Source organism: Xiphophorus couchianus, chromosome 3 (genome assembly GCF_001444195.1).
Source record: "Xiphophorus couchianus chromosome 3, X_couchianus-1.0, whole genome shotgun sequence".
In the NCBI taxonomy this organism is placed as follows: domain Eukaryota; kingdom Metazoa; phylum Chordata; class Actinopteri; order Cyprinodontiformes; family Poeciliidae; genus Xiphophorus; species Xiphophorus couchianus.
In genome coordinates this window covers 10,033,448-10,057,375 of record NC_040230.1, presented here as the reverse complement: position 1 = coordinate 10,057,375, position 23,928 = coordinate 10,033,448, and the positions used below count along the sequence as shown (strand labels likewise).

At 40.0% G+C, this 23,928-nt stretch overlaps 2 protein-coding genes across 2 annotated transcripts in view; one reads left to right on the top strand and one right to left on the bottom strand.

Moving 5' to 3' along the window:
* LOC114142198 (uncharacterized) overlaps positions 1-9,549 on the bottom strand; it is a 32,899-nt gene extending 23,350 nt beyond the window's left edge. The window contains exons 1-2 of the mRNA XM_028013341.1: positions 9,433-9,549; positions 9,193-9,247 (exon numbers count right to left, since the gene is read on the bottom strand). Coding sequence (XP_027869142.1) covers positions 9,193-9,229 — 37 coding nt within the window. The 5' untranslated portion in view covers positions 9,230-9,247; positions 9,433-9,549. The remainder of the gene's footprint in view (positions 1-9,192; positions 9,248-9,432) is intronic.
* A 3,458-nt stretch (positions 9,550-13,007) lies between these two features.
* On the top strand, positions 13,008-19,369 carry LOC114142336 (uncharacterized). Its single transcript, XM_028013563.1, has 6 exons — positions 13,008-13,290; positions 13,794-13,859; positions 14,403-14,768; positions 15,978-16,217; positions 17,469-17,568; positions 17,863-19,369. Exons 2-6 carry the CDS (start codon positions 13,808-13,810, stop codon positions 17,921-17,923), a joined length of 819 nt encoding a protein of 272 aa, XP_027869364.1. The 5' UTR covers positions 13,008-13,290; positions 13,794-13,807; the 3' UTR covers positions 17,924-19,369.
* Positions 19,370-23,928: the final 4,559 nt, after the last annotated feature.

The window sequence follows — 23,928 nt, the reverse complement described above, 5'->3', positions numbered from 1 at the left end:
CGTAGAGAGAAAAATCCATTGGCTAGGTCGATGCATGACTTGAACTTCTTGACTCGAAGAGTTTTCAGCGCTCCTTGGGGATTGATTAGACTGGCTCGGTTTGCTATTGTTCTCCGATTCAGGGCCTTGAAGTTGATAACTGGTCTCCAACCCCCTCCAGCCGATTCAGGTTTCTTCACCGCCTGGATGGGGCTGTTGGTGATCGGGTTGAGCTCCTCTCTGATGATTTCCATGGCGCTCAGCTCCTTCACTATCTTGTCCATCTCCTCGACTGCTCCCGGATTCAGCGGGTACTGCCGAACAGGTGGATGAACCCCACCTTCGATGTGATGAACAAACTTTGGACCCAAATCCCCACAATCGTTCTTGAACCGTGCCACTTGCGCTGTAACGATGATCTCACGCAGCTTCTCTTTCCCAGCCGGGGAGAAGTCACTCTCTGCGAGCTTCTGTTCTGTCACCGTTGGTATGTCAATCGGTTTGTACCAGTCCTGCTGCCCGGATCCGGTTTGGGTCGGGCCGACTTTCACCAACCTTGCTTTCAAGCTCGTCAGCCTTCGCTCTAGTCGGCGATGTGTGCCTTTCTTTTTACTGAGTTCATCTAAGTCTTTTACTGTGAGTAGATTGTAAGGACCTTTCACCCACACTACTCCTTTCCACGTCCCGTATGGCATTTCTTCTATTTTCCCATTAGCAAACTGAACCTTCAGGTGTCCTGCTGTTTCTAGGTCTTTGCGGGTCATAGACACCTCCGCTCCGGTGTCCACCAGGTAGGGTACTCCCTCCACTTTGGCGTAGATTTCGTCCCCTTCCCAGTAGGCATTTTCTAAAATGACCCGCGACCTGGACGCCATTACTTTGGTGACCCTCCGGTCCCGGCTTTACGGGACTCACGGAGGGCCGTCCTTTGTTCTGGGCTTAATTTCCTATACTCCTCATCCGTCAGGAACTGACCTTTCCCTGGCTGATTTTGCGAAGCCGGCGGGTTGGTCGGTCTTCCTTTTGGTCCTGGTGGTTTCTGCTGGAACGGCCGGTTTTGGAAATTGGATGGTGGTGCTCCCTGTTGAAACGGCCGGCCCTGGAAGTTGGATGGCTGTGTGCCCTGCGGGAACGGCCTGTTCTGGAAGTTGGATGGCTGTCTGATGTTGACCCTTCCAGGTGGCTTGGCTGGTTGGCTAGCCTCCTTCTTCCTTTTGTCCTCGTAGTACTGCTGCTCCAGGTCGAATCCCTGCACTGCCACATCCATCTGGGCCACGGTTGTGCTTCTCACTGGTAGTTTCACAAACACAATCTCTCCTCTTCGTCCCTTTGTCACCTCACGCAGTACCTTCACATACCTCGCGGGAGAAACGGTTTGCTTTAGTGTATGCCAGAGCGGCTCCAACCGGCTTCCTTTGTCCAGCCGTCCTCTAGCTCTCTTCACCTGGGACTCTTCGTCGTCCATGTCCTCCAACACCAATCTCTCATAGTTGCTCTGTGCTGACTCTGTTCCAACCATCGGGTCTGCAGTTACGCTGGTCAGCCACAACTTTTTGGCCCCTTCGTGGTTGGTGGTAGATAGCACAGTTGGCCAGACATCTTTCAAATACTCCTCATTATTTTCTTCTGCGTTTTTACTACGAATCACCAGCCTTAGATTCTTTAGTTCTGCGTATGCATCTTGTCCAGTAGTAGTGGCCGGTGGCTGGGCTGACACCCCTTGTGGTCTCTGCGGGATCTGTGGTCCTGGCTCTGAAGACGTCGCCTGAGGTTCCTCCTCATCAGCCGACACCTCGTCCAGCTTCTGTCGAGTCTCCCTGGAGTACTTGTAGGCCGCTTTCTTCAGTCGTCGCAGCATCACATCATACATAATTCCCATGTATGCGTTCCTGAAGTTGGTGGTCAGGGAATAGTGAGCTGTCAGGGTAGAGCAGGATGGTGTCATCAGGATGTTAGCCCACTCCCCGACTGTCGCTTCTACCTCGAGCAGCACCTTGTCTCCCAGCCTGCTGGCCCATCCTGCTGGAATCTGGTACTCTGTCTGACCGACCTCTGGTACATACGTACGCCGTCCGTCTTTAGCCTGTACAGGGCCCCAGGTCACGTCTCTCGCCAGTCTCTCAGAAGAACCCTCGATGTCAAAGGTTTCTATTTCTTTCTTCTTTCCTCGGTGCTGTCCTGTTCGGAGTGTCTTATGCCCTGTCGGTGGTTGCTTTGGGTCGGAGAAGATGCTGTCGTGTTCACTCTCTTCTTCTTCTTCTTCAGAATGTTCGATCTCCTGTTGCTCTTCTCCTTCCTCCGAGTCGCTGATGTCCTCATACTGTTGTTGTCTAAGAGGTTCCCTCCTGGGGGAGTTTAGCGGTTGAATCTTGGCTGGTTTCATCGGTCCTACTTCTCTCTGGACCGTCAGCTGCTCATTCTTGACTCTGTCCGTGTTGGGTTGCCTCAGTTCACTGCTGCTTCCCTCGAATGAGAATTCTTTGACATATCTTGCGGCCTGGGACTCTGGCCCGACCGGTGCTTCCCTTAACCTTATCCTGAGTGGCTCCATAACTTTGGCCGTGCCGGTCTGGGTGGTGTTTGAAACTCCACTCTGGGGTATTTTTAAGGGATATTTCTTGATCTCCTTTGCTGGGTGGCTGATGCGGCATTGCTCCTCCATTTCAGTTGCCATTCGTACACCTTGCTCCGTACGGAGTCGATGCATATGGGGGTCAACCACCACCACCACCTCTTTGAACACAAAGAAATGACTGTTGGTCTTGGCTATGTTCACCACTCCGTTTTCTGTGACCGCCCTGGCGGTGTCTCCTGGCAAATCTGCCGATCTTAGTCCCTGCACGCTCACCATCACCCTTCTCATACTTTCATTGCTGGCAGTCACCAGGCCCCTTTCGAGTCCGTGCCACATCTTCTTCCGATACTCCTCCAGACTCTCTCCTTTCTTGTACACATCAATTGGGACCAGGATTACGGCACCGTAAGGGAGACTGTATCCCTTCATTATCACCACGTCTCCTTTAGTTTTTACACTACAGGAAGCTTCCAACACCTTTGAATCCTTTTTGTAATATTTCCCAGCCTGGTTTTTAAGGCTGCGTCGGAACTTTCGATTGTGGATCTTGTATTTGTCATTGGTGAACACAATCAGTCCGTCACCTTCAAGGTCCCATATTCCTCCAATAAACTGATAAATTATGAGCCCGGATTGCAGCCTTATGCTGATGGTTTCTGATGGTATTTTGGCCAGCTTTCGGGCCATCCTCCATACATCCGATTTCTGGGTCTTTTTCTTGGGGCGGCCGGGGTCCCACAGCTCCTCATCCGATTCCTCCTCGTCCTCGTCGGAACTGCTGCCCGCTGGAGTCTCCGTAGGTGGCGGTGGCTGCCTTCTCTCCGTGCTGTGGACTCGGGGATGAAACCCGACCCCCAGATCCCGTTGAGGGGACCAGTCCCTGGCCGCTTGCTCCAACTGCTCCTTGGTGAAGCCGTCGATGAGCGATCCCTCATGATTTTCCTCTCCTGACTGTTCAGAGGGGATTTCGTCATTTCGCGATGATCCCGGTAGAGCTGGGATGTTGTCGTCGTTGTCCGTCAGGTCTATCAGGTCCTGCGGAGCTTGCTTCGGCTGGTTTGTCGGTGTTGTGGCTCTGCTGGGCAGTCGAGAGGGGGCCTCAGCCACCTCCGATTCCGCTTTGTCTGGGGCCTGCTCTTTTCCTCGGGTCTCTTTGAAGGCCGAAAGTCTCTGCAGAACCTCGGCATATTCTTTGTATTTGCGCACCCCACTGGCGAGAGGGTTCACCAGGATCCCTTCGATGCCCGCTTCCAATGTAGCTGTCTTCACTAGGCTGTCATATTTCTCGGAGGGGCTGTAGACCATCCGCAGCTCACCAATCGTCCATCCTTCAAGGAGTTCAGCGAACCATTCCAGCCATTCTCTGATCTCCGATTTCTTGGTTACCTTTACCGGGCATTTAACGACTCCCAGTCGGTGACCATGTTTAAGCTGTGTGCAAAAGTATATCCGAGTCTGCACCAGGTACTTCATTAAGTTCCGTGCCATGTCCTCTTTGATGGTGTAGTGAGATTCAAAGAAAACCCTCCTAATTACCTCAATCCAGGAATCCAATCCATCACCGAGTAATATCAACGATACAGGCAATTGTGATAATGTGGATTGGGAAAGATGGGATTGATGACTCTCTCCATCCCGGCTGATGTTGCTTGCCTCTTGTCCCTTTGCTGGCTCTTGCAGGGGATCCAGTTCCCCCCTTTCTTCGTCATCCATAGTTGTCTTTGTCTTCGAGTTGCCTATCCCCCAAAGCCTCTCTTTGCGCTCTTGAGTAGGGATGGGTCCAGGCTGTGTTGGCTACTGGCTTCACTGTCTGGATACTATCACTTATCCTCAGTAGAAGCTTTCCCTCACCTGCATGCTATACAGTTACTGCAAGGGTTGTGACCGACGGCCTTATCAGTCACCGTTAACTCTATTCCCTCAGAGTTAACCATCCAAGTGAGCTATTCAGAATCACACTTCTGTTTTTACTGACTTGGTTTATTAGGGCCCGCCTACTTGGCTCCGCCCCACGTTGGGCGCCATGTCCGTTATCCTGCAATAGCTAGCCCCGCCCACTTCATCACAACCCTCCGGGACTGACTACTGACCAGTTCTCTGTCTAACAGGTCCGGAAAATCTCTAAGACCTGGGTATTACCCTAAAAGAGATCTATAAGAGATAATCTATTTAAACTGGTGTCGAAAGCGATTCGTCTAGCTCTAACTACCTCCAATCCAGAAGTTACGACCCTTTTCAGTTAAGAAACAGTCAGCTGAGTAGCCCTCACAGCTGCGTAATTCCAATAACCACTCCTGTTAACGGTAGCTCGCTTTCTAAAATATAACTTGCTCTTGGAACCGGCTAGATTAAATTTAGTGACCTGGATGTAAGTCCCTGGGTCATTATTTTACTCTCACCAAAGGAAATTATGAAGCCTCCTTTTCACTAGAACCATGTACCTTAGTTTTACCTTTATTAAAAGAACTGAAAAATGATTAAATGACTCAATTAATTTCAATGTCCACCAACTTCATTAGAATTTTGGAGTAAGAATTTATTAAGCAAGCTTAAGCAGGGGTATGTGACGTACAAATCAATAATCAATTGTATACAAGTCAAGAGCAGTGTAATAAGATCAACATGTATAATCATGCCCTCCTGTCTCTTTCCCTAACCTATGTCGCAGATTCTGAGATAGCTTTTTAGGAAGCGAATTCAACTCATACCCAGTTGGTGATGGATCTTTGGCAACAGGAACGTCCGAAAACCTTGGTCTGAGTCTTTATCCTTTGTGTGAAAAAATCCTCTTTAGAATGGAAGCAAAGTAGAGAGGGTTCAATTGCTTTTGAAAACCCAACTCTTTTATCCCTCCGGGACCTTTGTCCTTTCTCCAAGTCTGTTGCAATGTTTGGGTTGAGGTAAGACCGACGATCGAATCAGGAATCCGGGTTGGACGATTGGAACTTGTCTCCCTTTGGCGGCAAGAAGCTTCAGCTTTCTCCCGTGGCTCCAGGGTGTGGTCTACTGTTGTTTCCTTGATCTGCTTCTTCTGTTAGCTCTACTTCGGTGCCGCAGACAAAGAACAAGAACTTCTCCTTTTCCGTCTGCTTATATACAGTTCTTTGCCATATATGTGTATGGGGAGTGTTAGTTTACGTGGTTTCGGCCCCTCCTGTCTGCCGGCTGGGATGGAAAGTACCGCCCTTTCCTCAGCGTGTTGTTCTTAGCCAACCATACCACCCCACCCATCCTGTGCGTCTGGCCATCTGTTCAGAACTGCTTGCGACAGCAGGAACTCACAAGTTTCCCTTCTCCTTTTTTCCCCTTCTCCTTTTAACATTAAAAACTATGTGCTTTTCTCTGATTCACTTTTAAACACAGTCAAATATTAAAAACTTATGTGCTGATTTCCATTAAGCATTAATCATAAGCATTAATCACCTCATTAACTTATTATAAATCATCAAACCTTAATCATTTCATTGTCGTCATGTTATTACAGATCATGATTCGTATACTTCAGAATCATTCAGTAATTACTTACATACAGTCATTTTACCTATTGTATTCATCCATGTTCAACTTAATCATTATCAAAACACTCAATCATTATAAATCAAAACACAAGATTGCTTTATTTCCTTCAGGCCTTCATGCACCTTTTTCTGTGTGTACCTGGATAGATCTCAACCTCATAGCAGTTTTCTTGACAATTCAGTTTGTCTGAGATTGACCTATTTTTCAGTCACTTGAAGTGCAGAGGTGGTAGAGAGACGCATCCAAACCGTCTTCCCGCAGTAGCTGCAGAGAACTGACTCATGGAAAATCAAAGGCATGCCATGTTTTAGATTTCAGCTTTAGTTAAAAACCATCTTTCCTTTGCCTTTAAATTGAAATTATGTACTTTTTGTGTTGTTCCACTATATAAAATCTCAGTAAATATATGCAAGTAAAAATGTGAAAAGGTTTCAGAGATATGAATCCTTTTGCAAGGTATTTTAAACAGTTTGTAAATGTTTAGGGGATAATGTTCTGTGAAACAATAAACTGAATACATTTTATGTATCTTAAGGATTTATTATTGTACAATATCACATGTTCAGGCTGGAAAGAGTCACCTGAATCAGTGGTCCCTTTTTACTGGCACATAAAACCATCTAAGAGACCTCTGTCCACTAAACCACATGATCGGTCTCACTGGACCTTTATTGCACAATCTTTAAAGGAGAAACAAAATACAGCAGCCTCAGTTACTTGAGTTAGTTATAAACAAAAGGGTTAAATGCTTCAACCTTTTGTTGCATTTTCAAAGACTAATGAGTCATGAGAACAACACCCATGAGTGATGCAGCAGTTTATTGCTGCGTTCAAGGGCTGTTGGCAATCTTGTCACAAATACCAGAAGACTGATTAAGAGTTGGGTAAAATTAAGAAAAAAATATATGTGCATTTTTAATCTAACTTAAAATATAACCCTTAGGTTGTAGGCCAGGTTGCCAACTGCTGTTGATGACAATAAAGCAGACTTTATATCACAGAAAGAAACAATTTGATATTTTGTTGCTGAGCTTCAGGTTTTTCTGTGTTGATCCAAAGAGAGTGAAATTTTAACCTGACAATCGATCTCTTCAGCTTGAACAATTGTTTTTGTGTTTGTCTAAAGGTTTATGTCTCTGATTCATCCAGAAAACCACGTATCAGAGGCACAGCAAAGATTTAGAAGGAAAATTCAATTTTGTAGACATTTCTGCTTGGATGGCTGTTTCGTGGGATCTTTAGACAACCGCCAAATGTGTATTTAATCATTTGAAAATGTTGCTAATGATTATTTCAATTATTATCTGTCATGCATGAACAACAGCCCTTAGCTAATAAACAAATTAAAATATAATTTACATTCCTAGAGATAATTTTCTTTGCTCATCTCACTGCTACAGACACTTAAAAATTTATATTTGTCGATATTATACTTTTGGGGGGGGGGGGGGGGGGATTGCGTTTTCTTGGTTCAATGCACAATGCAGTTAAAATATAATACTACTACTTTGGTTGAAGGCAGTTTATTTCCCTCCTAATAATTTCTCCTGATCATTTCCCTAATCCTTACTAATGCACCACTTGTCTAAAAATTTCAGTACAATTAATTTTCTTAAGATGAGCTTAGATTTAATTTAATGCACAAAACAGTAAAATGCTCCCATTTGTTTTACACATTAGGGAGAAAGAATGGTTTTATGCGTGTAGCAAGTATTTTAGCAAAATTCTGTAAACTTTAATTATTTCTTAACACCCATTTCTCATGTTGAATAATTATTTATTAATAAACAGACACCTAAGGTGGCACAATTTTAACTTACAGAGCTTAGAGATGTAGCTGAAAAGTAGTTAGCTCTTTTTCTGTCTTAATTTAACATCACTTTGTTTTTTTATTCGGGGATTTTCCATTCAGTTCTCACATTCCTGCAGATGGCCTAACAATTCACAATTCACTAACCTCCTGCTGTATTTTTTCCCTCATTCATCCACAAGACTCTATGATAAACTCCTCTACTTGAACCAGGTCCTCATCCTCAACTCAGAGAAAGTACTGTACCTTTTTTTTGGTCAGTACCATGGTTTGAAGTATAGAGGTGTTGATTTTCATCCCAGCACGACTATCCACCATTTAACCAAGCCTTTGACAAGAGAACATGCTCTTGAAGTGGGGAAATTAGGTGTCGATTTTTAGAAGAAATAATATCAATCAGAGCAACATAAAAGTTGCAGGCCCGAAGGCCTTGAGGACTGGGGTACCTCTATTTGACTAATATGTTCTCCAAATAGAATGAAGACATGTCTACTATCACAAACATAAAGTACAAGATCTAATTTAAGCAGCAGACCAACAATATGAGATGAAGAGAGTATGAGACCCCTGATCTCGACTGATTGTGCAAAATAAAAAATAAATAAATAAATAAAGGTCCTTCTCCAAGTGTGCTTCAGTCTTAAGACATATAACTTATGTAAAAGTGAAATGACTGTAGTATGATTTTGTTTAAACAAATATTCCATAATGTGGGATCTTTTTCTCCCAATGAAAAATTGTGAGTTAGAATAGAAATATGTTTTATATCAAACTTTCCACAGTAATAATTTACACTACTGCAATACAATATTGAATTAGTTTAAAGCTTTTAGTACATCATTTCCAGGGAATACCTAAGAGAGCCAATCATTGTGAAAGTTGGAGAAAATCAAGAGAACTAAATGACTTGTTTGAGTTCTTTCTGTATATGATTAATTGACCTTGGCAACTTACCAAGTACAAGTAGTAATTACTGTGTTTTAAAATGTCTGTACATCTTATTTTAAATTACCTATTGTTTTCCTGCAAATCGATAATGACATATATCTACGTTGAAAATGGATTTTAGAACCAGTAATTGACCCTCTAAAGGCATCACGTCCATCACTGGTTGGTTCACAGATAAGAATGTAGCCGCGCAGGTTTTATTTACGTGCCTGGAATATTTCAGCGGTCCAACCCTCACTTGTTCGGGGGGGGGAGGGGGTTCCACTGTAAACACTCTACCGAAACTACTCAGCGACAGTATGGGTATTTGATGGATACAACAGGAAGAAGAGAAGAAACAGGTGCAGCAAATGATTTTTACCTGCCAGAGACAGACCGATGGAGAGCCAGCGTTTCATGTCGTCAGTCAGGCCGGTCTGTGGTCAAATAACAAACAAAACTACCTTAAATGCAAAAGTTTGCGTTTTAAAAGGTTTAGCAGTCATTTCATCACAAAATGCTATTAGAGATATCTAATCAGAAATTTCTCTTTGCTTTGAACACAACACAAACAGCGTCTTTACAATTTAGACGAGCCTATAAATGGTTATATAACCCTTACCAAAATGCTTTCGTCCTTCCCTCATGTTGTTTTTACACCGACACGGCTTCAAATGTATAGCTTGCTTCCTAATGTGACAACTTCCTGTGTCTGCTTCACGGGTCACCGCCGAGTCACACCTGTGTCTTAAAGGGCCAGGACACATTTAGATAACTGAAAGTGACAGCATTCCTGGGATATCCCTGCAGTTAACAGACGGTGCGCTTAAGTTTTATTAGCTATTAAAACCATTTTCAAATCAGTTTCCATGAGGTTTCAATGTGAATTTGTTTTTATTATTTAGGAAAAATCTTTCTTTTCTTGATTCAAATATGTCAATGATCAGGTAACAAACAAGAAATATCGGGAAATTCTTCTAGATTTGCTGTTGAATTTTAAGTTACATAAAAAATATTTCTGCTTTAATTGAGTGTTGACGGTTTTCAGACGGTTTTATTTCTGACTGATCATCCAGATTTGAACCATGGTATTTTTAGTAACCAGGTCTATATTGTTAAGACAACCTGTGATGCTGTTGTAGAAAAGCTAAATTCAATCTTGGAGAAAGCATCCACAAAGCCGAATGTCTCATACTTTTTGCATAATTAGAAAACAAGATGTATGTATTTTTATAAAATAAATGAATAAAAGCTTTCTGCTTCAAACTTTGAATGTGCTTTGTTGTTTCTTATTCTCTGACTGACTTGCCAAACCAGCCACTCAACCATCAAATGAAATAAAGCATGTTTGTAATTAAGAATGAACAATAAAAAAAGACAGGTGTTAGTATTATCACTGTCTCTCAAATCTTTCCATTTCTAGACTTCATTAACTTTTATTATTTAATGTTTGTATTTAAATGTTTGACTTGACCTTTCCCACCTTCTCATTTGAAACCTATTGTAAGGTTTACTGTTTTAGAAAATATGTTCAGACTAGTTGACTCAGCAACAAAAACTCATGTCTAGTTAGCCATAAGTTTCATTTTATTTTGTTGTGTGCTTTCTCTGATATCGTTGATGCCATTGTAAGATGTATTGAAAGATTTTCTTTTATATTCTGTTACTAAATAGTTTTGTAAGTTTCAGAGATGTTTCAGACTCTTGGTAAACTGCCTCCTGCATTAATAATCACCCTTGCATTATTTACACTTCCTTCATAGTTCACCGATTGAGTTAAGACAAATGATTAATAGCCCTCTTGGTCCTTCCACACAAGCTTAGCATACTTTGACACCGACTTCAGGATGCTGATGTGAGCTGATGGCTATCACTTTGCGCATGGCTGACATGCACCATAAATCATCCACTGACATTACTTGACAGAAGTAGCCACATGCAGTGTATCCATACATACAAGGAGAAGTACTAATGACACAGTTTTATTTTTCATAGCATTCAAGAAATCTCTACAGTCCATCGTGGTTGAGTAGGGACACAAACAGAGCTTGTAATAAAAGTTTTTTGGTCTTTACTGCACATCCTCACCCTGCATGAACTCCGGCTCAAGTATTCCTCAGAAAAAATCTCAAATATAACATGGAAACAAGAGCGAGTAACTAGGCCAGCATGTGGCCAGCACTCAACAAATCCTCTTTTCCCTCTTTGCTCTTCCATATTCCTGTTAGAAATGATTGCTTCCTTTTATAGCTGCATAAAAAAATCTATTTGCAATTGTCGTCGCATTGTCAGTATTTGCAATATTTCAATGCAGTGGACTGATTTGTTGCAGGTACAGTACCCTGCAATCACACAATGCAATGCAAGAATACATCTGGTAAGTTGGATGGATGCTAAATGCCCTCAATACCCACTCCAGATGTATATCTCTAGTGGTGGAGATGCTCAGAAAAAAAGTTCAGGGCACTGTAATTTTGGAAAATAAAGAAAACTGGAGAATTTAGGTTAGTAGTAATTGTTTTTGACACTCCATGATTCAGCAAAACTATCATAATCACATGTTTTTCTGATGTTGTGAAAACCACTTCTGCTTTGTCTCTTGCTCTCATTTTTTTACAAAGCTGATTTCTAACATTTACTCTTTAAACAAGAGTTGCAAAAACTAAATAATTAAAGTAGCATTAACAAGAATAAAAGACAGATTGATCAAATTAAGGAAGACGTTACTCAAGTTTTCTAAGCTAATACAAAATAAAGCTGTTCTTGGAGAACTGCACTTCTTTATCTCTCATCAAAGCACTTCAGTTGTATTGATCTGGAGTTTTAGGTCAGGCAAGAGAAAGCGGTGCTGACCACTTCCACGTAGTAGGTCCCTGCATCTCAGGGCTGAGCATATCTGATTCAAAGCTGGGTGGCAGTAACCCTGGAATTGTTCCAAATGGCTGAAAATCCTCCAAGCCAAACTCCTAGGATGACTCATTCTTGGTTTCTATGTGTCACTGTAGAGACTCCAATTACAGTTAGCACTATAATTAGGATTTCACCTACCAGTTTGAAAATATACTGGTTCAATCTGGCACTGGACTGGTGTTTCCTCAAGGATATTATCTTTTTCTCTTAGAGAGAATGGAAGCGAAAATAGAGATTTCTGGTAATTAGGCTAAAGAAATTTTGACAGTGCCTCCCACTTGGTGCACAATACCCACAACTACTAACTTCTGGTCTTCAGGAATCTGGAATCTATATTTATGATAACCTTTCTACTTGTTATTTCTATATTTATGTTAATCTTTCCCACTCACTTCTACCATGATGTGTTTGTGTGAACCAAAAATTTAACATTGCTTAATTAGCATTTTGATTCTCCTTTCATATTTGTGATATCTGCTTGTATAAAGACCAAAAGAGATTATGTCCTTTATCTGTTAGATTAGTGCCACCCACTGGATAATTCCTGCTAACTACACTCCTCTGTGGACAAAGAGCTCTGTGGGAGCCACAGCTGTGATTACTGTGATTATTCATAAATCATATGTAAAATGCTGAGGGATTTATGACCACTTTTACATCATTTTTATCTAAGCTGCAGGTTGTCCCTCCTAAGGAGAGGAGCATTTGCATAAATTTCTGAATACTTTATGCTTTGGATGTGTAAAATATATGCATAGCTGGGTAATCAAGCTAGTTTGGTTGCTGTTGTAAAGCTCACAAGTTAAAGTGTTGCAATAAAATGAAATCAAATGTCAGTTTTTGTGTGGTTCCCCTAAACTTTTCCCAGAGAACAAAACTGTAGGCATTTCCCTTTGCATGCCTGAAGATATTTTTCAGTAACAATAATAGGAAGAAATATGAATAGAATAAATCATGTCCTCTATGGCTTCTGCTTTACAATATAAAGACAATGTACTGTGTCTGCAGCCATAAACGTTTTGTGAAGAATAAGAGGTCCAGAGTACAAAGATCACTTTGTCTTTTCCCCATCCAAAGATTACTTTCACATTTTATCTCTGTTTACAAAAATTACAACACAAGTTTCATGAATGTCCGGAGCTGAACATGCTGCATTGTTGAAGGACTGAATGTTGGGGAGCAGAGCAGAGAGAGTAGGAGAGGGAGTGGAAGGGGGATTTTTTTTTTTTTACTGTTGAAAGTTTGGTTATAAAATCTACAAAAAAGAAGAAGGAAGGACTGGATGTACAGAAACACTGGGGTGGGGTATAAAGAGGAAGGAAGCAGATTTAAAACCAGAGACGGCTGCAAAACACACACTGACTGGACAGCAAACAAGCCAGCAAAGACAAGAGGTTTCTTTTTCTCTGTTTTTGAGAGAAATCATCCCTTATTATGTAACCGAAAGCGCTCTGGAGGTGCTTCATTTGGGGCCATAAATCTATTTTCAGTCTGAACCGTGTTCCTCTTAAACACTCTGAGAACACAGAGTGAAAACCTCTGCGGTACTGTTCGCCTCATCTTTCCATTGGTAAGGTGAATCCTTCTCTTGCTGGTTTTGTTGGGTTAAATTCTCTGTAAACGACAGGAGAAAATTCTTGGATGTATTTAATGGGATGCAGGTTGTGTTCCTGAGCCGTTATCAGTGTTTTCCCTCCCTGTGTTTTGGTGCTCACTGTGCTTCAGGGGTTCATGTGTTTTCACTTTCTATTTTAAATGAATTTTTTTGGCAGCAGAATGGTCTCTGTTTTGTTCCAGCTCCTAATTTTTGTGCTGCACTTCTTTGGATTCCTCACACACACAAAAAAAAACAGAATAAAATTCAGGGAGGAAAAAGAAGCATGTACTGAGCATTTGTATTCCACTTGTTATGGTGGTGAACACTGCCTTAATTGTTATTATATTTTCTCTGGAGGTGATGTTATTATTTTTGCTGTTTTGGCTCCCCTGCTGCCTGAGTAGAGAGAAAATGGCGAGCTACTGCTGTTCCTGTTGAGGTTTTGGACAAATTCCTCTCTCTCTGCTTTCTTTCAGCACCAGCAGGTGTTATGGATCTGCAGTGTCTCCAATGCTGGAAAGTTTTGCCACTTCTTCTGTTGTGTAAGACTGTTTTTGCTCTAATAATCATCCGTATTATTTTGATTGAACTTAAGGAGGGAAACTAAGATACTTTTTGAAAGTCTCTCTGCATGATGTGGCAGCAGAGTACTTTTATCATCATCGGAGAAAACAGAAGTTGGAAAACTTTAGATTCTGCACTCTTACGTAAACGGAAGACTTCTTGCTAGCTACCTCTTGCATTAGTAACCTCAGTTCTGTTATTTACATGTCCTCCATAGTCTAATGATCAGGTTAAGACAAATGATTAATAGCTCTTGTAGTGCATGCATGCAGTCTTAACAGGATTTGACACAGACATCAGGATGCTGATGGCTATCAGATTGCACATGGATGACATGCACCATAAATCATCGCCTGACATTATGTGACAGACAGTATATGCCTTGCATCCATGCATATTTGTAGCATAAAGATCGATTCACTGCTTCATGATATGTTTTTTGTGAATGTTACTCTCCATGTAATAAGAAAAACAGACAAAAAAAGAGCTTGCAGAAACATATCCCCCCTTCTTGTTCTCAGTGCCAGGTAGGTTTTGGTGCATGTCAGTTCACATCCTGAATGAGCAGCCTGTCCACATAATCCCAGGCTCCAAGCTGGTTCTCACAGCTCGGATCGAGAAGAATCTCAGGGAAGAGATTTCCATGATAACGTGGACACGGGAGCCTGAAACTGGACATGATCGGACCAAAGTGACGCTGGCTACGTGTCCTGCCAAAAGCCCAAAGTGTTCTGGTGGAAGGCCAAATGTACAAGTGAGTTTGAAGCAGCAGGAGACGACACTTGAGATGAACAGATACAGCACAGAAGACAGCGGAGAGTACTCAGTGACTGTGATAGATCGCTCAGGAGCCAATGCCACCGGACGCTGCATCGTCAGGGAATACGGTACAGAATGATACGCGACATTTAGAAGACATTAATTATGCTTTATAGTCACCTTGTTGCACTGAATTTGTCCAAGTTACCTTCCTTTTTTAAAACAAATACTATGTGTGTTGGCTTTACATTAACAAAAAGTGTCAATAGGGTTTAAAAAAAAATATGATTATAGGTTTGCATCCCATATTTAACTAAATACATACAATTCACATAAGGTCACATGTATCATAGTGAAGACAACAATTCACATGTGAATGAAAGAAAACTTTTCACATGTGAAACAATTTTCCACTTATTTCATGTAACTCTAACATTCCCATGTGTTTACATTCTTGTTGCCACGCCTAAAACATTTTTCCAAATGTGTTTCACATGTCAAAACACATTTATTCTCTAAATGTGAAACAAATGAATAATGATCTTCACCAGCAAATTCAAAGAAGCTTCAAATAAAGTTTTCACATGAATGCAACCTAGCCTATTAAATACAATTAGTCTTTCTGACAAAACTGAAAGAAAATGTCATTGTCCCAAATTTGATTTTCTGGTCTATCTGTTATTTGCCATTTAAAGCCTGTAGATTACTTCATTTTGCACAGTCAGTGGCTACAGTCTTTTATGGGAGTGCATCACATTTTCACTGTCTTCAGAAAGGTCAGCATATGCTGAAGCCATTAAAGTGCAACAGTTTCTTGTACTTTTGCATAAAAGCAGTTGAAGTAATAATTTGGACTTTCTAGTTTTACATTCAGCAGACTCAATAGTGCTGTGAATTTTCCTTAACTTCAAACCAGAATTAGTTGTGTTCTTCTGAAAGTGAATGTCTCATTTAAAAATGTAACACTTGAAATTAAATTTCTCAAAGGCTTTGTTCTCCTGTTTCTCCTTTTTGTTTGTGTCTCTCCAGATGACTCCTCTCTCACTGTAGCTTTCCAGCTTTCAGTTTTCCCTTCATCCCATTTTCAGACTTAATACCTCCCTCTCTGATCTCATTATTGGCTTTGAATCTGAGCCAGTCTCTCCTGACAGCATTAAATGTCTTTCAAGGTTCTTTGTCTTGGACCCTCTTTGACAGCGTGTACCATTATTCCTGCTCTATAGCAGATAGAAACCCACAGCAGAGCACTTCATACCTCTTGTTTCCATCTATTTCTCAGTTTTACCTATTTGCCTGTCATCATTTTTGACCTCATCACAGTTTCTGTGTCTGTGCAGAGGCAGTTCATCATGTCTCCGTCAGCATCAACATGTCTCACTCCTTGCTGGTTTGCCACGAGGCGTGGGGGACAGACCCCAGCTTTAGCTGGCTGCACGAGAGAGCTGCCATCACCCAGCAGGTGGGAAAAGTCTCCAAGGATGGAGACATGCTGATTGTAACCATGAATCCCATTTGTGGTCACTTCACCTGCATGGTTGGCAACAAGCTGGGATACAGCTCTGCCACGTACACTGCAGGTAAGAGAATACATTCACGCATATGAAGTGCTTCTCTGACTTTTCCAAATATTTAAATGCAGTTTGGATCAGTGAACGTATTAGTTTTACTTCTGCACTAGTCAGATGTTTTACTTCAACAATAGGGTTTAGAATATATGGCTAAGTATGAGCGTCATTGCCTCTTTAATCACTTTAAGAAATTAAATTTTAAACTTTAAGAAGTTTTTGATATGCTTAAAAATTCCTGTAAAATTAATATAAGTGAAGCATTTTTTTTAATTAGATTCTTATCCCCACATTTATTATATAACCACACACAATGAGGAAGATAGTAAGTGATTCACATGAAAGAAAGTTAAATCTCTCAGTTGGAGAAGTGAAAAGAATGGACAAAATATCCTTCTCTACATATTATTATTATGTATTATTCTTATACATATCTATTTTTGAAAAGGCACATTTAATCTAACAAACGAGACTCATTGGGACCTTTATTCTAATTCATTGAATATGATGTACTGTATGTGTGCAAAGTGAGATATTCTCACAATGTATTGCAGCTGAAATTACAGCAATATATAGTGTTGATTCTCAGATACTGAATATAAATACATGCCTCACTTACCTTATTTATTCATTGTTTTATTACATTTTGAAATCTATATATGTCAATTTCTGTATTTTTCAGAATAAATAACATTTTGTGTTGGTCTGGCACATAAAATACCACCTGGTGGTTTTAAAGGGACCAAATGTAAAAAGGCTGAAATCATATTAATACAATAGAAGTTGCTTTACAAAGTGTTACTTTTACTTTTATTACCTAAACAGGAAGATCACGGAAAATATAAATGTGTTTGTTGTCTTATTTAAAGTCGGCCTCTCTTTTTGCTTCATGGATTTTCCGACATCTGACTCCCTACCTTGTGTCTGTCTGAGCATCCTGGTTGCACTTTGTTCTTGCGTATTGTATCTCCTGTGCTGTTTTTCTGATAAAGGATTTTCCACAGTGTGATCAATAAATCACTGTCGCTGCTTGAGCTGCTGCCGCTTGCAAAGCCGCTAAACAGGCGAGACAAATGCAATTGTCTTCCAAAGAGCATGATGATCCAAAGGCTGTCTGGGCACTTTCTGTTATCTTCTTCTGTTTTACCGAGTCTACAGACTTGTTACAGTGAACCTTTCATGTGTTTTAGAGGAGACATGTCAGATGTCTTGTTTTGCTTTCCCTTTTCATGGTGTTTTTGTCTTTCTTCCTGTGGCTCATAGCACCTTGTGAAAGTGGGGGCAGAGGGACGACGGCGGCTGTGGTTTGTCTTGTCCTCCTGCTGCTGGTGTGTGGAGGAGTGCTGGCATTTCTCTTGTGGAGGTAGAGTACCAAACGCAAACATTATGTCAGACACAAATCTTATTTCAGGCTATGCTCTGAAGATAAAGCCAATGCTGCGAGAGAGAGAGAGAGAGAAGGAGAGAGAGAGAGAGAAAAAAAACAATAATAGCACGCGCAGAGTGAAACAGAAAAAATACGACATGGCATCCTCCCACACGCTATGCAACATGACAGGCCAGGTTGCATCTGCTGACAAAACAATTGTCATTTTTTACTTGAGTCTGTTCACAGTTTGTCACTGCTGTTTGATCTAAATTGAACACTTTTTTCCAGGAGGCGCAGGGAGAACAACATGGGAGAGAGGTTGTACGAACACACAGACGACACAATCTAAAAAAGATCTGAGCTGTTGCTAAAAAGTCTCAGAGGAGAACAGTGAGGGTGGAAACCCGCACAACGAGGGTGGAAACTTCCTGTCCTGTGAGCAGTATGACCTCACACTGCATGGAAACAATGTGAAGAGTGAACTGCTTTCAGACAAATATAGAAAATATGTACAAGTGGATATTCGGCTCCCAGTGCCTCCTGCTCTGCCTGAAAATGTTTGGTTTTTTTAGCCATGTTTAATTTTATTTCTTTATGTTTTGCTGTCAGTAAATTGCATAAAAAATGTATTACATGAAGTTTAACAAAATTTAAGTCTGAAAGAATAGGATGCTTGGATATTCATCTATGCTTAGGTGAGATTTCCTCTCATTTGCTTTCATTTCCAGGGTTCACTTTTCAGCTTACATGCACACACATTTAGAGCTAAGCAGCAAAAACAATTGAAGGAGACTTGATTAAAAGCAGATCTAGCCCAATGCCGGGCTCTTACACATTTATGAAAAGTCTGGAGAAGTCTGGAAATTTATTTGATCTTTTTTTAAGTCTAGATAACTATGAAAAAGTAGTTAAATTTAAACACTTATTGCGTTATCTAAGAAAAATATATAAAAATATATTTTGTAAAATGAAGTGCTTTTTAGAATATTTTATGCTCAAAATACAGGGCAGAGGGGCAGGAAGAGATTCAAAAACAAAGCAAATCAACACAAATTATCAGAGTAAAGGATCACAAATTGTGCTTCAAAGAAACTGTGTGTGTGTTACAGATTTAAAATGTTAAGACTAGATGCCTAAAAAAGCTGTGAAATAGCCTTACTAGGACTCCAACATATGTTGTGTTATTGAAGATTTGTGGAATCTTAGGTAAATGCTTTGTCCTCAAACGTCTCAAATGTTTGGGGGTTTTTTGTTTTTGTTTTTTTATTATTTCAAAAAATATTGCTATCTGAGTCAAGAAAAATGTGAAAATTTTAAAATGGAATTTTTTTTAGAAATCCTGTTAACAAATGTTAATTTGGGGCCACCATCTGCCACTGCACCATTGACCTGACTTTTAAAACATCCATTGCTTGATTTAGTTTTTTGTTTTGTTTTACATCTTATATTCCACATCAGGGGTCAGGTTTGATGCTGTTTTCACGAGCAACCATAAAAAACGGATCCTTGATATGTTTATAAGCTGAGTAAACATATCAATAGAGATAAAACATTATCTCTATTCAGACTTGATTAAATCATAAGTTTCTGATGCAATTTCTTGTTGAAGCAACCAGGGGCCTGTTTGCCAACACCTCAGCTGTTCCTGCCTTGAAGCTTCAAAAGAAGAAATGCCACAAAAGCTCTACAAGGCAAACTGGTTTCATCTGTATTGGACAAAATGAGGATGTATGTAAGCAAAGTTCAAACTACAGGGAACACAATGCACCTTTAAATAATAAAAAAAATATGTCTTTGTGATGGCACATATAAATTGAATACATAATATATGCAATAAATAAAAAAATAATTGACAAAATGTGAAAAGGTTCAAAACTGAGAAAGCATAAAATCTTACCAAGTATTTTTGTTTTTGTTTCTAGTCCATATATCTTAGTACACTTGAAATAAGACAAAACTAACTTACAAGTAACTTTTCAGGAGTTGTTTTAAAAATTCCTTAATATTGGTGAAAGTACTTGTTCTGATGTCAGATTATTACATTTATAACAAGGGAATAATGCTTTATTATAAGTGAAATAATAATAAAGTCAAACTAGATCAAAAATACCTGGTGAGATATTATGTTTTTGCAGTGAATGGCTATTTTGTAGGGTATTTTGTAGTTTGTTAATGAATATACAAATTAGAAGGGCATTATAGGGGTTGTGACAGACTTCCATGCAGAAAACGTTTATGGTAAAAGTTATTTTCAAACTTTATGGCAGGAATCCTGAGTTTATTTTTTGCGTCCAACCCACCATTGGCTGCAGCTCAATATTTTATAATCACACTGTGAATTCAGTTTTCATTTTGTTTTCTGTCAGTTTTGGTTTTTGCTCTACAAACTGAACAAAGCATTCTTGGTGTAGATCCAGAAATGGCAGAGTTGTGTCCAAAAATAAAACTGGACACATCGTGCTCTACCTTATTTTGACAGTCCACTCATTGCACTTAAACCTTTTAACCTCCAGCATTGTTTCTGGTGAGCTCCAATAAGCCACATGAAGGAAGTGGAACCAGACAGGTCAAGTGCGGGACACGCTTTCTTGGGTGTGAGAGAAAAGTGGAACAAAACAACTGTCATCAAAGTTTTGAAATAACTTTGGAGTTTTCTGAAGCTGAGTCATGTTTTATGAAAAAAATGTTTTATAATTTAACAGAAAATCTGCTGCTTTTTCAGTAAAAACTCTATAATATTGCCAAACTTTAAACTGATGTGATAGATAAGATCTTCAGGTCCCTGAGGGCGTATCCTGGTGCTGAGCAGAAAGTGATGAAATATTCTGAAAATCAGAAGAAAATGTGTTTAATACCAATCTTAGCTTCAGAATGTTAGTCTGCTTCCTATCTGCAACAATGTCCAGTCAAAGAAACAGTAAATTGTTTCTCTAATGCACACTTCAGCTTTTTGTTAAATCCCATTTTCCTACAAATCTATTTTCCCATTTCTGGATGTCTTATTATTATATATTTTTTTGCTTGTTTGTTTCTTTGCTTTTCTTTTGCTTCCCAGCAGGTTACAGATGGAGCTGCAGGGGAAGCTCACATATCAGGTGGAGGTGAACCTAAAAGTTGCATAACCCAAGCTGGAGATGTACCAAGATAATTTATACAAAAAAATAAATCTTTTTTGTTGTCTTCCTTTCTTGGTTATTAGCTTTTTTTAATTTATTTTAATTGAGCCTTGCAACAAAATTTCACTCAGTATGTATGTTATAAATGTATGAATGACAATAAAGTCTGTCTATCTCAGATATAGGAACCATATTTGGCAGCTTTAAAGACCAGACATGTTTCCCCTGGAGACTGTAGAGCCTAACGAAATATTTTCAGCCAATCTGCAAACATTGAGCTAATGTCACAGACAGTCACACCACAGAGTAAGAAATCAGCACAGAGCCACAGCATGTTATACTATAGTGCTAGTTTGAAGATGACAAATTGCCATATTGTGTTCCTGTTTGCTCCCAAACTTTCTGTCAGCGCACTGAAAATAGAAATGTGATTAATATGTATTTAGATTTGTTCGTCTCATTTTCCTGAAGATGAATTGGACATTTTTGAAGGAAAAAATGTAATTATATTGGGACAATGCAAATCATTTTGAAGAATAAACTGTTTCAGTTTTTTCTGGCAATAAAAACATTTTGTATTTTTAGCAGCTTCCCATGAAATCTTCAACAGAAGAAAAACCGTGAGCCACAGACAATAACATCATGCTTACATGGACTTAATGATGCTAACATGCTGAGTTTTGTAGGATATATAAACTGTTCATCATTGCTACTTGTGAAGAAGGATAACAGTGTCTAATCAGCACTTCAGCTGACAGGAAAGTAATTATGTTTGCAAGATTTTAGTCATAAAGCTGTCACTGTGAAGGGAGTAAGGGTTTGGATTCATTCTCTTTGTGAAATTAATTTCTCTAAAGACGCATGAAAAATTACCCTCGCTAAAAATCATTTAATCTTTATTTGGAGAGCCTGATTCGTACAGAATAGAGTAAAACAAAGTGTTTCGCATTGAACGTGAAAAATGACAATACTAGACATTTTTAAAAACAAATAATACAATTACAGTGAAATTGAAAAATATATTGCACAGTGAAGTAAAACTACAAATAGAAACATTTAAAATATTAATATTATTTTTGATAACATTAAAAACAATACCAACTGCTTAATGACCAAATTTGAAGCCAATATCTCAAAAACCCTATGAAGAGTTTGTCGAAGTTCAAGGTGGGTAAACATCAAAAGTAGCCTTTAATCCAAATTGGCCGCCTTCCTGTACTTTCTTGGCTTGATAGGAATATATCTTTGAACCAGATCTCTATGTGGCCTATTTCAGTTTAGGGGGCACCGTAGAGTCATTTTGCCGTCCCCGTTTTTGATTTCATTAAAAACATTTGATTTCACAGTTTTGGGCAAAGTTTGTTCAGTTTTTACATATGTTTAGGTCCCAAATTTCCGTTTTTGGAGACAGAGTAATAACACATCCAACAATTACAATAAGGCTTTGTAGCACTTTTGCTGCTCAGGTCTAAATACAGAAGAAACAATCAAAGTTTCTTCTGAGTGTGATCCTAATCAATAGAGTTTTCATCAAATAATTTTCTCAGTAATCAGATTAATCAGAGAGGCATTGCCACGCTCAGGGCCCTGACTGAGTTGTGAGGAATTTTGGAATAGCAACGAGGAACAGATGCATTAATGCGTTAATAAAACAGGACTGCATGCTGACAGCTTTCTGTTATCTCGCAGATACACATGGACTCAGACATTCAGGTTTCTGTTTATATCATGAGGACTGGTTCACTGATTTTTAAATATCTTGAACTGTGACTCCAGTTATTTGCTGCTGGATTTGTTCCCCAGAACCGTGTCCATACAAAGGTGATGGTAAAGACCTGACAAAAGGTGAATGACTGGTATGGTGTGATTAGAGAGAAATGTGACTGAATATTTGTAATCACAGGCTCAAAGACACTCATTTTCTAATTTGTGTTGAGAATGTCTTAACATTTGCAGACACTTTGAAATATTTTGGAGGTTCTTTGATGGGCTGCTAAGTGTTTCATGAAAAGGTGTCATGTCTGCTCAGTTAATTCAAGTCCAAAGCTTTAATTTATCTCAAAATATAAACATCAGGTTTTGGTAAGACATATTGGTCTTTTTTTAATACAAGCTAGAACTTCTGACTCATATAAAACTCCCTCAATATGAAAATATGAGAATTAAGGATCAAAGAGCTTAATAACATCATTTTTGGAGATGTGTCAGAGATAGTTGACTCTGTATGTGTGTAGTCTATAACCTGCATGTAATCTGCAAGCATATACGTGCTGTTCCAGTAAATATTCTCTGCCGGCATCATATTGACAGATCATTGAAGTTTGAGGATAACATATCTCTGAAGCTGCAGAATATTTGACTTCTAAGCTCCTCCGAGAAACTCAAACAATTATTTCCAAACTTGATTTAGTCCTTCACCTTCATACGTACCGTTTGCAGAGTTGCCATCACCTCTCTTGGACCTTTCGTTGATCCCTGACACCTTTTTTCATTCTCACCTAGTCTATGTTGCTTTGAGGGTGCCTGGTGTCATGAAGTGGGCTATGGGGAGAAATAACAGAAAAAAACTGTTACAACCAGTGATTTATATACTGAGGGAAGAAAGGAGAATGACACTGAGTGCAGGTGAGGAGAGCAACACTGAGGGAACATTAATAATTAACACAAAGGAAACTGAACTGGACACAAATAAACTACAAGGGGGAAAAGATTAACACCAAACAAAGATAAATAAATCTAAATGCACAAAGAACAGGACACACACAAAAAAATAGAAACTAAACTAAAAATGAAGCCCCGGCGTAAATTCAAACTGGAAGACTCTCTAGCCCCACCTGCATCATCCAATCGGCGCGTCCCACTCATCATCGATGACCTATCAACGCTTGACCAAGCCACTTCATGGCCAATCACCGACCAAGCCCCAGTTGAAAAGGACCTCCATCATCCATGGCATCCTTCGCTTTCCAGCTGCGCTCAACCCACCTCCGCCCCTTCTCCACCTCCACTCTCCTGGCTCTCCAGGCACGCATTCTTCACCGACCTCCACCACCAGTGTCGGGTCCCGGAGGATGACATTCCTAACCAGCATCGGGAATGCTCATCCGAGCTTATTGCAATTCACAGCTCGATGTCCTCAGCCGGGGCCCGAGCGCCAAAGAACTTTAATTCATGTATGTCAATAAACCCTTTTAATCGCTGTCTTTCTCCATCTGAGTCTCTCCAGATTGAAATAGCA